Here is a 12,038-nt window from a genome sequence, read left to right on the forward strand (position 1 = left end):
ATTTTTATCCTTGATTTCCCGTACAAACATTTTTTAAGAGAAACGGTTACTGCTGGAAAATTACAAATTTACCATCCGCGTATATAGCGTCCCACAACGCGCGTATATTTTAGCTTTACTGACTAATCTCTCTTCGTGTTTTTTATCATAGTTAGGGTCTTTTTACCTCTCTTTGCGTTAAAGTGGACGAGCTAAATATTAGCTTGAGCAATATTTTTTATTATTATCTGATTGGTATGAAAAAACCCGATAATTTGATTGGTTCAATTTGCGACCAATGTGATTACGCACCAATAAGGCTTTGAATTCAACGGACTGACCAGATTTGATATTGGATTGTGAAATACAATACTGGAGTTGATTAAAGTCGTGTTGCCTTGATTGCAATTTTACCGTTAGAAATAATCCCATTTTAGAACGTTTGGAAATATAATACCCTCATCCCAGCGCCTGTAGCGTAAAGATAAAACGCGTTTCACCCTAGAATTAAGGTTGCCATTTCCTAGGAAATCACTATGCTCGCTCTTGCGAAATACGAAAAAAAAGACTTACAAGTAAACATGTTTGAATTATAAACGTGACACACAATACATAAAGACACAAGGGCCCTGTAGACAAGGTTAAAATGTATGCACAAAAAACGAAAAAGCAGAGCTTTAATTTGCATTGATATTAACAATTTTTCGTATGTACATTAAATTTATATTACAAATAATCTTAGGACGTTTTCACTACGACGGACTCATCTGCTAATAATAGCTGCGACACTTAAGATGTGCAGATGTGGAAGTTGCTAACGGTTACCTGTTTGTTTTATTCACCTGCGCATAGACATCAGGTTCTGTTTCCACGTAAACAGGTTCGCTGTCTCCAGTTTCATTGTCTTTAGAGTCAACACCACCAACTTCATCGTAAGCAGATTCTGCTTCAAAATAAATCGGTTCCGGAACAGTCTCAAAATATATTGGTTCGTTTTTGTTGTCCAGAGCTTCCTGCTTCTGCTTCCTTTGCAGAGTACCATAACTTTCTATTGGCCTGGAGACGAAGTTTAGACTTGCGTATGAATTGTCAGGAAGTGGATTCAGCTAAAAGTTACAATTAAAGTCATATAATATACTGCTTTTCTCTTCTGTAAGCATTTAAAAAAATTACGTGAAATAAATTTACCATTCGATGTAAGAAATAAAAATTAACAACAATCAATTTTTATATTCAATAATTTTTTTTATTTTCATGGCAAGAATCACTGCATAATAAGACCAAAATAACTCAGTTGGAAGGGAAAAAAAGAAAACGTAGAACTAAAAATTCTGGTTCCCGATTTTGTAAAAATTTAACTTCACGATTATACGAGTTTAATGACGCGAAACTGTTTTAAACAGAATAACCTTGTCTACTGCCTTTTTTCTCCACATATGCACAATACAGTTATACAATCCCGGTAACTCGAACTCGGTAACAAGGGACTGAGGAGAATAGTTTGACTTAATGAATGTTTGAGTTAAGCAAAGCTTTCGTTACGTCGAACTTTGTGTAACGTTAGATAAAAAAATTAAAAAAAAATTAAAAATCTGACATTTATCTAATCTTTGATTCCTTTTTCTCGAGTAAAAGGTTCGGTTATCTGAAGAAATTAGCCTCAGGGAAGACAAAAAAGAGGTCGACTTAACAAATGTTCGAGTTAACCGGTAAGTAAGTATTAACAAAAGTTAACGGGATCCAAGATAAAGTTCGAGTTATCCGTTATTCTAGTTACTGGGAGCTAACTGTAGTTGACCGTCCTATTGTATAAACTTTGGATAATTCAAGTCAATACAGCAAGAAAAAACCTTACCTTCTCATCTGTGGAAAGAGGAGGGGGTGGTAGTCCCATTGTACTTTGTCTCTTAGGATAACCACTATGTTTTAGGACACCTATAAAAATAAAATAAATATGCGATTTAACACATGACACTTTAACGCTGTAAATATAAAATTTGCGATTTTTATGTTTTTTTTAAGTAACATCCAGATGGTGATAACAAAAGTTTGATTTTAGTGGTACAGTTATTCAAGTCGCTAAGCATAATATGTATCATTTAAGCTATACACAATTCTTACATTTTAATGTTTTTATTTATAAAAAGAAAAACTTTTTAATTCTTTATATAGCTGTTCTGTGGAATGACTGTTACATTGTTCAGGTTTAAGCCTTGGTTGCTTAACTTTTTTAAATTTTAAAAATCTCAGCCTGAGCCGTTGCGACTTGGTTCTTTATAAAAATAACTTGTAATAATTATGAAATAAAATTTTGTTTCCAGTAATCATGTACTAACCTATAGGCGGTCGTCGTAATTCTTCGGAACGTGCATAATCATATTCTTGTACAGAACTCCCTGTATTAGATTGTCCACTACTTTCTACATTATCCTAAAAGGGCAAAACATCACATCAGACATGATGAAAATTTTCTCAGCTTAAATTATACCCTACAATTTTTGACAAAAGAGAAGCTCTTCAGATGTTTTTATCTTCACAATCTTAAGCAGTAAACCACAACATGGACAAATTCTTTGCAAATCATAGACGAGTGATAGTTCTGTTAATCATCTTTCACAAATACAATAAATCCCGTTCCAAGAGTTTCTTAAGCTTTTATCATCAGTTCAGGTAATAAACCAAAGAGGTCCTGGAGACGAGGTTGGAATACAATACATTACTAACCATATCTCGTTTTCTGTTCCTGAAAATAAATAAATCAATGTAAAAATAGTTATGTTACATAACACAGACAAAATGTTGGAAGTTATTACCAAAACCGAGTGAAATTAAATATGCATTTTTAAACATTAATAAAAACAATTAAATTCGTTTCAAAATTCGTTTTAACTCTGTAGTTGTTCGTATCTTAAAAACGGTTTTCCAAACGATTGTTTGACTGGTGACATAAAACGTTTTTAAAAACAACAACTTAGTTTTAAAAATTGCCTACAGCAGATTTTCTCTTTTCATTAGCATCAAGCAAGGAATGAGTACAAACAATATAAAAACTATATAACCTCTTTAGCAAGACAAGTAAGATAACCAATAACAAGACGGCTAGTGCTATTGCTGCACCAATAGCTATCATTACTGTGTTAGAAGAAGAAGTTTGTTTGTTAGCGTTCACTACTGTAAAATTCCTTGTCGTTGTTTCTGTTGTTAAAGAAGTCGTTGTTGATACTAAGATAGCATCACTAGTTGCTTTGCTAAACGTTGTTGTCGTAACAGTAGGAGAAGAGGATCTGGTGGTGGTGCGAGCAGTTGTGGTGGTATGGGTTGTGGTGGTTTCTTGAGTTGAAGTAGTTGTTTTTACCGCTGTACTAGTGGTTTTAGTGATAGCAGTTGTGGTCCCAGTGGCGGCGGTTGTGGTTTCAGTGGTTTGTGGGAAGGTTGTTGGAGTTATCGATACAGTTACTGTCAAAATAAAACAAAATGGCACAATTTTTATGTTGTAGTAAAAACATAAACAGTTCCTAATATGTCTCCAAACAAAAGGTGCATTTACATTGAGCATTCAGAACTAACTTTTTTGTTGGCTTGAGGCACACCTTGGTAAAATGTTCTAGCTAACAATAACGTAGAAATTAATCACTAAAACAGTTGAATGCGTGAGGTGAATACATGATTTAGACAGTATTTTCTGACAACAAAGATACTATCAATATACTACACGCCAGTAAAATAAATACCACAAGAAATTGGAAACTGACATTGTACCCTCTGTACAGCTTATTATTAGTTAGATGCATGCCCAAAGCAAATGCGTTTCGGGAGGTTGTCGGATGGACAATGCACCCTCCCTGCTCCCCCGGTTGCTTTGCGCCTGTGAAGATAACTACTGCAGCAAATATAGAAAATATATGTTTTTTTTACCACTTCCAGGGACTTTCAACAGCAAGCATCCTTCTACAATTCCTTTACAAGATAACACTGAATAATACAACCCTCCTGAAGATAGTTCTACTGCTTCAGTATCCATCTAAAATAAGAATTTACTTTGTGAATACGAAATCACGACATGGCAACACATAACGAAATGGTATTGTTAATCTTTTTATAAAAACACAACACCAAAATGTGAACAGCAAGTTCTTACAAAAATATTTATCTTGTTGTCATGCAAAAATGTCATGTAAGCATGCGAAACGTTTTGCCAGGTATTTATCCATAGTTGTTGTGACACCTGTCTGTTGTCGAAAATTTTACAATCCAGGAATGGGTTACCATCATCACGGTGTAAACGTTCGTTTATACTGATCTCATTATTGGTGTTCTTTGGTAACTGAGTAACACTCTCTCCCTGAGGCATAATGTTTAGCCTGCAGTCTGAAACAATAACATATTTGAAATTAGCGAAAAATAATAGAAATAAAGGAAAAAGTAATTAAAAATAGCCATGCAGATAAAACAATAAACAGTATTTAAAAGTTATAAAAAGACAAAAAAAGTACAATCAATAATAAAATATAAAATGGACTTACTAGGTCCTATATCACGTCTTTTGTAACATCCATAAGTTTTGTTTTCAAACACATGAAATGTTGAAGTATCTTTATTACATTTACATGTAACATCATTTTCCTTAGATCCAATAGGACATTTGCCATCTGGGATACTGAACAAATCTCCCGTTCGACGTCTTTTAACAATAATATCAAAACTCCATGAAACGAATAAAAGTTGAAAAATTATTAATAAAGTGTGTAAAATGTTAGCCATTCTTCAGCTTTAGTGTTATGGTGATGAGCATAATACACTATAAAGTCAAAAATGTCATTAGTAGAACGTCAGTGCGCAATCATTTCCTAAATGATCAGATAAACGGAATTTCCATTGTTGTTACGAAACTGTAATGACGCTATATTTTACCAATTAAGTATTGATTATTTAATGACACTGTCAACAAATGGCGGCTTTCAATGACGTAAAAACGTGAAGAAATACGTATTCTTTTGTATTATTTTCTGTGAATGCAATTAAAACATATTTCTTGTAACGCATTGTTAAAGCGTCAAGAAAATATTTGCTACCATTATAATTTATTATTATCAAACTTGAGCAAGGATGTTTGAAGCGATGCTTACTTGTTGCCCAGACCATACGTGAGCTTTTTTAGAAAATATTCAAGAACTGAAATTAACATTTAATTACATTTTCAGAGGTTGGTAAAGACTATTGTGGTCGTGATGGTATTGTCAAAATTATCTCGTTAAACACACAAAATTATTGAATCAACCACATATCGAGTTTCTTCCCCTGGTTTTCATTTTGAACCAAATAAAAAGTTTCAATTACTGAAGTCAACCATAGCTAAATATAACGTATTTACTCGCCCCTTCTCCCAACCCCGCCTCTTGTATGAACGCGCTATATAGGCAATGAACGGTTTGCTCCAATTATCAGCCCTGCTCAAATCATAATGAGTAAAAGTGAAAAAAGAATTAACATCTCTAAGTGGGACTGGAAACAAAGAGGTTCAGCAAGTGATTCATCAAAACTTTTAAATTTGAAACTTAGAATATCAAGAGAAAAGAAAAATGTTTGTATAAACAAAAACAAATTGTTTTTATGTCAACTAATCCTACATCGGTATTTTTATGCACCCTAAAATATAATTGAGGCTATAAAAATTCCCAATAAATCTTCGTTTCTGTTGCTATTGTTCTGCCAAAATGGCGACAAAGTTACGAGTGACGAAACCGCAGGAAATAAGAACAGATTAAGAAGTCATTGTGTTGGGTAGCTACAAATTGATTGTCGTGCAACAAAGCTAAGTTCTCCAAAACGATAAATATCCTACAAATACACAAATTTGATAAGAAGTTTGACTACATATGGTTTAAACATTCCATGTTTGCGATAACTGAGAAGCAAGTAAGGACATCAAAACATGTTGAGGATGGCCTGATAAGTTATAGGGCTTGACCCCTATCCTAAAATGCTTTTCAGCAAGAGCTGTAACAATTTATAATTATGCTGTTCTACTTTGTATATTTTGCGAGTTAGTAGTTAGAGTATTTTATTATCGTCTTTAGAGCTAAAATAATAAAATTTTTGTGTAGTGCCTGCAGCATAGCCTTCGTAGCACGGCTACAAAATCATGCAGAAACAAAATAAGGCTATTAATAAATATTATAAACTTAAACTGCATCGTTTTTCAATGTCCTAAGCAGTTCTTCTCTATAATAATATATACCGGTACTCTGTTCAAAATGGCTGTGCGCAGATTTACTTAATTAATTCTAACAGGCGGACAATATGCTCTAAATACAGATGTGGGAAATATGTACAACAAGTGGGAATCTAAGAACCTGCAACCCCCTGCACACAGGCTAACGTCAAGTTTTGCAAAAATTCTCCAAATACGTTGCTACATTTCCATTTTATTTAAAAGATAAAAAGACACTAATAATAAAAAATAAAATAGAACAATAGACAAGTTAAAAGCCATTAGCACTCAATTGTTTGATTGGATGATGCATTGATTTTAATGGTATATCTTATGCTCAAGTGCACATAGAAATAAAAACGTGAATACACAGAAGTACTGTAATAAGGGTTTCAAAAATTGCACTTTTAAGGAGTGAACTTACTGATTAATTTATACTCGTAAAGGGCGCCGGTTTGAAAATAAGTCTGAATCCTTCAGTTAAGTGACTAAATTTGCACTTATGTGGTGCGTACATCTCCAAGCAGAAATAATAAACATTAATATACATTACTTATTGTTGACATGACAAAACATCATTCAATGATTTAAAAAACATCTTTTTATGTATCCCCATTAACCACCAATTTACATAATGAGATTTTAAACCACAAGAATGACATTACACGAGGGTTAAGCAGGGTTATCATTTTGAAGTTGCACGAACAGCGCATGTGCTTCACATGCGCATGTCTAATTGTTTTGTACACATGTAGGTTCATTTGGAATAAATCCTGTCTACATGTACATTATAAAGAAAAATAAATTTCGTGACAGGTTTTTTCAGAGTTAGAAACTTGCCAAACTTTTACTGCAAAAACGATGAAATCAGCATGGATTTCTTGATGTCACATCACGTTTTTATATTTGATTAATTACTGTGTAAAATCATAGTATTTTTTCTTTCCTGAGTATTGTGAAAACGCCACTCTGCTCTACCCCTTCCTCTTGACAAAGAAATTCACAGTATGAGGAAAATATTACTGGCGGCAAAACCGTCAGTTTACGTGCCATCATATGACATGTTTCCTTTTTACTTGGTATTATACATTTTGGCAACAATTTGTAAATAATATATTCAAATGTCTTTTTTTTGACCGAATAATAATCTTTGCACCGTGAACTTAAAGGTAAACAGAGAAACCGACAACAACGGATTGAATATAGAACTGCAGCCATGTCAATGTCAGTCGTACGTTTTGTCACGTGACCTAGCAAGAAATTAAAATACAAAATGGTGGCATAGTGTGGACAAAAACCTTGCAAAAACATTAGGAAGGTATCGATATAGAGATCAGAAAAAAACACAAAATCAGCGACTCTTCGCATTTTATATTTCAGTTCTAAATTTCAAAAGGTTATGTGTTATTCATAATTTTTTTTACTTAGTTGTTGTAAACAGAGCTAGCTTGTCACGTGCTTAAGCAATACGGTCTACTATTTTGTTCAGTAAAAGGACAATTTTCTAGTAAAAAGTTGCTGCAGCGAAAAGGAAATGTCAAGTCCGAATAGGTTTATTTATTATCATAAATTAATTATATCCTATATTATATCCTAAGTTAAATCTTGAAACAGAATAGATATTCACTTCCGATCTAAATATTATTGTTGGCAATAAATTATGACGACATTTTATTTATAGCTACCATTATGGTTGCTACAAGGTTAATTGTTATTTCAGATCATTTAAAACCCGTTGTTAATTTGAACCAATAAGCGTTACGGATTTCCCATCCCATCCCGTGTTAGTTCATCAAGCTAAGTAGAATGACTTTTTTGTATGTAAGGCATCCTATCTCTTCAGGAACAATTAAACAAAAAAGGAGAAGTTATTAACATTAGGTGCGATGATTTCATGCTCGCTATATGATATCGATTAATTTGTAAAATATTAATAAACTAAGGTTAAAGAAAATGAATTTTGATAAAGAAAAAAACAGTACAAAGTTAAACTGTATTGTCAAAAGTTATGAGTCACGTGAGATTCAGTGTTTGACTGAATAGAAGGGAAGTGGGTATTTATGACTTAATAAAACAAAAAACTTTATATTTTGGGATCTACACAGTGTCTCTTTTTCAGGATAGGGTTAATATCAACTCTCAAACAATCTTAACCTGCCTAAGTTTACAAATTTTTAACTATTATAATTCAGACCAAGCTAGTGGAATTTAACTGTTATTAAAACGTTAGTTAAAATTAAAGGCAACAACAATCATTTCTGCCTATTTTTCGTTAATAAGGCTCACTAAGAAACTGATTTTAAGGCCATCGATTCCAAGAATAACCAATTGCCAACAACAAAATTTCTTTTATTCAAATTTTAATATGCAGTGTATCCCTAGCAATTTATCAATCGGCAAGCTAACCCACCCTTTCTTCTCCCTTGCACAAGCGCCTGTTTTAACAACCACGCAATCTAAAATATCAATATTCCATCAACACCCGTGCGCACACTGTTCATTAATTATTGATTGGAAGAGGTTTGTGTGTAAAATTGTTAATGGATGCCCAAAGTAACAAAATAATACAATATTAAACAGCATACAAAGAATAAATATAGATTGATTCTAAGTGAATTGTGCGCATAACAACATATTAGAAGCCATATTGTGATGGTATAATATATGCATTATGACGTCATAATTTATGAAATTATCGTTAGAAGATAATGTTTTTCAAACAGGAAGAAAAATTATTTTACTTGAGATAGTCCGAAGGTAATTTTTATTTATTTTTAATTTTTTAAATTTTATATTTATTAATGAAATACAATTGAATCAATCTTAGATTTTTCAGGATACATGTTTTTTTATAAGGCCTTCAAGGGGCTACAAAACGGCTGTTGGTTTTCGACTTTAATTTATTGTACATAAAGCCAATCAAAGCAATAAAAATGACTTTAAAATCTTTTCAGAGGTATTAATTACCTTCTGAAAGCTGGTAACGTAGCATTTTTTAACAAATATAACTCGTCGTGCTGTCTCTGTTCGCTCGTCAAAACAAACTTTTGATTTACGGATATTTAATATACTTTACAGACCGTAGCTTATTTTACCGCCAAAAAGTGAACTGAAGAAAAGCTTTTTTTTCTTTAGAAAATAAAGATAAAAAGATAAAAAAAAAAGTAGCAAGTTCATCATAAAAAACTGAAGAGGTTGTCTATGTGGTTCTAAAAATGTGTGTATAATTTTTTGCACCTTGATCTTTTGTTGAGTAGTTCGTTTATTACACGCCATTCTTCAGAATGTGCGGGAATTGAGCTTATTGAATCGTTTCGCAGCTCCTTTTAGTTGGAAGAATCTGTTTGGTCCTTAAATTGCTTACCTGGTTGCGTAGTGCTTACTTTTACTCACACAGCACGCAAGCCCTATTTTGACCCACACAAAAACATTTTCCTTAAAGTACTAGTTAGTCCACATATTGATATACCGTTACTTCTGAGAAGAATTTTTTCACAGTCCAATTGGGAAGGTTTCTAAGTGGATGTTTTATAAGCAACTCAGTTGGTTTTATAAAAAAACATGCTGTTTTAATGCAGAAAGGTCAATTTTGACACAACTTGACCCTTTAGGCAACCAGGGTTAAGCTTTCAAGCACCCAGGGTTAAGCTTTCAAGCACCCAGGGTTAAAATTTTAAGCACCCAGGGTTGTGTGCATCCAGGGTTGTGTAAACGCATTCATATCTATCTATGACTAAAATGTTGACAACAAAGAATAAAGTTAAAATCAACCTCCAAAAGCTTTTATGGGCCTTCAGGCGCTTTTTGTTGTTGCTGGTATTATCCTTTTTTAATTCTTATAAAAAGAGAGATCAGTTATATACTATTTTCAGCAAGTAGTATATAACTGATTCTGTTACAGCTCTTACAGAAACGTGTAAAGAATAGTTCTCTTTAGAAAGCGAACACTCCTGGTTTTATCTCTGCGCGAATACTTTGAGGTGGAAAATGACTCGTTTACTTTGGCTTGCTTGTTCAGTTATATTCTTAATTGGATTAACATTTGGAAGTGTGCGGGATTGGTACAAAGAAGATGATAAAAACAAAGGTAAAATAAATGTTCGATTGGTCGTCTGGCCTCGTTGTCAGTCTACCTTAATCAAATTTTCCATTCAAATTTTCATAGATTTATTTGCACATTGGGGCCTAAGAAAATCGCGCCAATTGAAAAAAGGTTTAAGGGACCCGTTCTGTTAAGATTTCTTAATATTCTGTTCGCTTTGTTGATATGATACACGTAGTGGTAGCGTTGCACAGATTGACGATTCAGTAAATGTATTAACATATAAAACAAATTCTTCTACATTTAGTGAATTGCGAAGAAGCGGACGAATACAAGTGCATGAATAACATTCGGTGGGAGACGCGTTGTGAAGAGTGCAAGAAATATTCTTGTCCAAGTGAGTACGAACGCCCGTCTCTTTAAGTTGCTTACAAATAAATTTCATTTCATTATGAGATACAGATTTTTGAGAAGTAAATTTGTTTCACTCGGGAGACTTTATCTTAAGGAAGAAAGCAATATACTGAATCGTAGATACGATAGAGGAAATAATTTTAAAATATATTTGTGAAACCTAAGAAGTAAAGTTAGTATTTTGTGAATTTAAAAACGAGGTAGTGATTTAAAACAGTACTTCAAAACGCTAACGCATGCACACGGTGTATGATACTATTTCTTCCTGTTTTTGTTGTAGAATGTCGCGACAACTACTTGTCTTGTGGAGAACTGACGATCGATTCATCAGAATGTAAAACAGAAGAAGTAAAACAAGGCTGCCCAAAAACATGTGGTATTTGTAAATGTACGTCTTCTTCTTCTTCTTCTTCTTCTTCTTCTTCTTCTTCTTCTTCTTCTTCTTCTTCTTCTTCTTCTTCTTCTTCTTCTTCTTCTTCTTCTTCTTCTTCTTCTTCTTCTTCTTCTTCTTCTTCTTCTTCTTCTTCTTCTTCTTCTTCTTCTTCTTCTTCTTCTTCTTCTTCTTCTTCTTCTTCTTCTTCTTCTTCTTCTTCTTCTTCTTCTTCTTCTTCTTCTTCTTCTTCTTCTTCTTCTTCTTCTTCTTCTTCTTCTTCTTCTTCTTCTTCTTCTTCTTCTTCTTCTTCTTCTTCTTCTTCTTCTTCTTCTTCTTCTTCTTCTTCTTCTTCTTCTTCTTCTTCTTCTTCTTCTTCTTCTTCTTCTTTTTCTTCTTCTTCTTCTTCTTCTTCTTCTTCTTCTTCTTCTTCTTCTTCTTCTTCTTCATAATTATTCTTCAAATTTTTTATCTTTTAGGTATCCTTAAAGATGAGTTTTAGAGGCAAGTTAAAACAAAATACAAGGTTGTATTGTAATATTGTGACTATGTGAAATAAAATCATACTTAGAGAATTTTATTTAATTTCGCAAAATCTGCAACTTAAACATCTTCCTGAACATTCTAAATAGAACAACGGCAGCAACGACAGCCGGATAAATTTGCACCAGAATTTAAGTCCTTTCCTCTACATCGTACTCTACTTCCTCACATGATCAGATATCCTAAACAGTCCCTTTTCATCCAAACCCGTAGCTGTGGAAAAGGCACATGCTAAACATACTCGCGTTGTGAACGGAACCATGGGGTTTGTGAACAAAGGGAACTCCATAACCACTAGGACACGCGCGGTTTTTTTTTGTTATTTTTTGTTAACGCAATTCGGTTTAAGAAACCTTTCTAAACCTTCCCTAAATAATTTTTAGTAATGATAGTCTTGTATTTAGCTAAAGCTTCGCTAAAATTCTTTTATATAGTTACACTTCACAAGGTTTTAGACAAAAAAAAACATACACTGAATT

General features: G+C 33.1%; 2 protein-coding genes across 2 annotated transcripts; both read right to left on the reverse strand.

The window, feature by feature from the left end:
• Nucleotides 1–655: 655 nt before the first annotated feature.
• Nucleotides 656–5,596, reverse strand: LOC130649327 (uncharacterized). Its single transcript, XM_057455584.1, has 8 exons — nucleotides 4,503–5,596; nucleotides 4,118–4,347; nucleotides 3,895–4,000; nucleotides 3,039–3,435; nucleotides 2,704–2,722; nucleotides 2,316–2,409; nucleotides 1,835–1,914; nucleotides 656–1,085 (listed from the first exon to the last, which is right to left on the reverse strand). The coding sequence occupies exons 1-8, from the start codon at nucleotides 4,738–4,740 to the stop codon at nucleotides 801–803; spliced, it is 1,449 nt and encodes a 482-aa protein (XP_057311567.1). The 5' UTR covers nucleotides 4,741–5,596; the 3' UTR covers nucleotides 656–800.
• A 5,077-nt stretch (nucleotides 5,597–10,673) lies between these two features.
• Nucleotides 10,674–11,848, reverse strand: LOC130648479 (histone H3.v1-like). The gene is made up of 2 exons (XM_057454530.1): nucleotides 11,729–11,848; nucleotides 10,674–11,173 (listed from the first exon to the last, which is right to left on the reverse strand). Exons 1-2 carry the CDS (start codon nucleotides 11,846–11,848, stop codon nucleotides 10,940–10,942), a joined length of 354 nt encoding a protein of 117 aa, XP_057310513.1. The 3' UTR covers nucleotides 10,674–10,939.
• Between the last annotated feature and the right edge of the window lie 190 nt (nucleotides 11,849–12,038).

This window comes from Hydractinia symbiolongicarpus, chromosome 7, assembly GCF_029227915.1.
Source record: "Hydractinia symbiolongicarpus strain clone_291-10 chromosome 7, HSymV2.1, whole genome shotgun sequence".
Taxonomy (NCBI): domain Eukaryota; kingdom Metazoa; phylum Cnidaria; class Hydrozoa; order Anthoathecata; family Hydractiniidae; genus Hydractinia; species Hydractinia symbiolongicarpus.

Coding starts and splice junctions, on each gene's coding strand:
- LOC130649327 (XM_057455584.1), bottom strand. CDS start 4,740: ATGGCTAACATTTTACACACTTTATTAATAATTTTTCAACTTTTATTC. Junction 4,001..4,117: donor ACAACAAGATAAATATTTTT/GTAAGAACTTGC, acceptor TTCTTATTTTAG/ATGGATACTGAAGCAGTAGA. Junction 1,086..1,834: donor CTCTTTCCACAGATGAGAAG/GTAAGGTTTTTT, acceptor TGTAACTTTTAG/CTGAATCCACTTCCTGACAA.
- LOC130648479 (XM_057454530.1), bottom strand. CDS start 11,848: ATGGAGTTCCCTTTGTTCACAAACCCCATGGTTCCGTTCACAACGCGA. Junction 11,174..11,728: donor TGTTTAGGATATCTGATCAT/GTGAGGAAGTAG, acceptor GAAGAAGAAGAA/GAAGAAGAAGAAGAAGAAGA.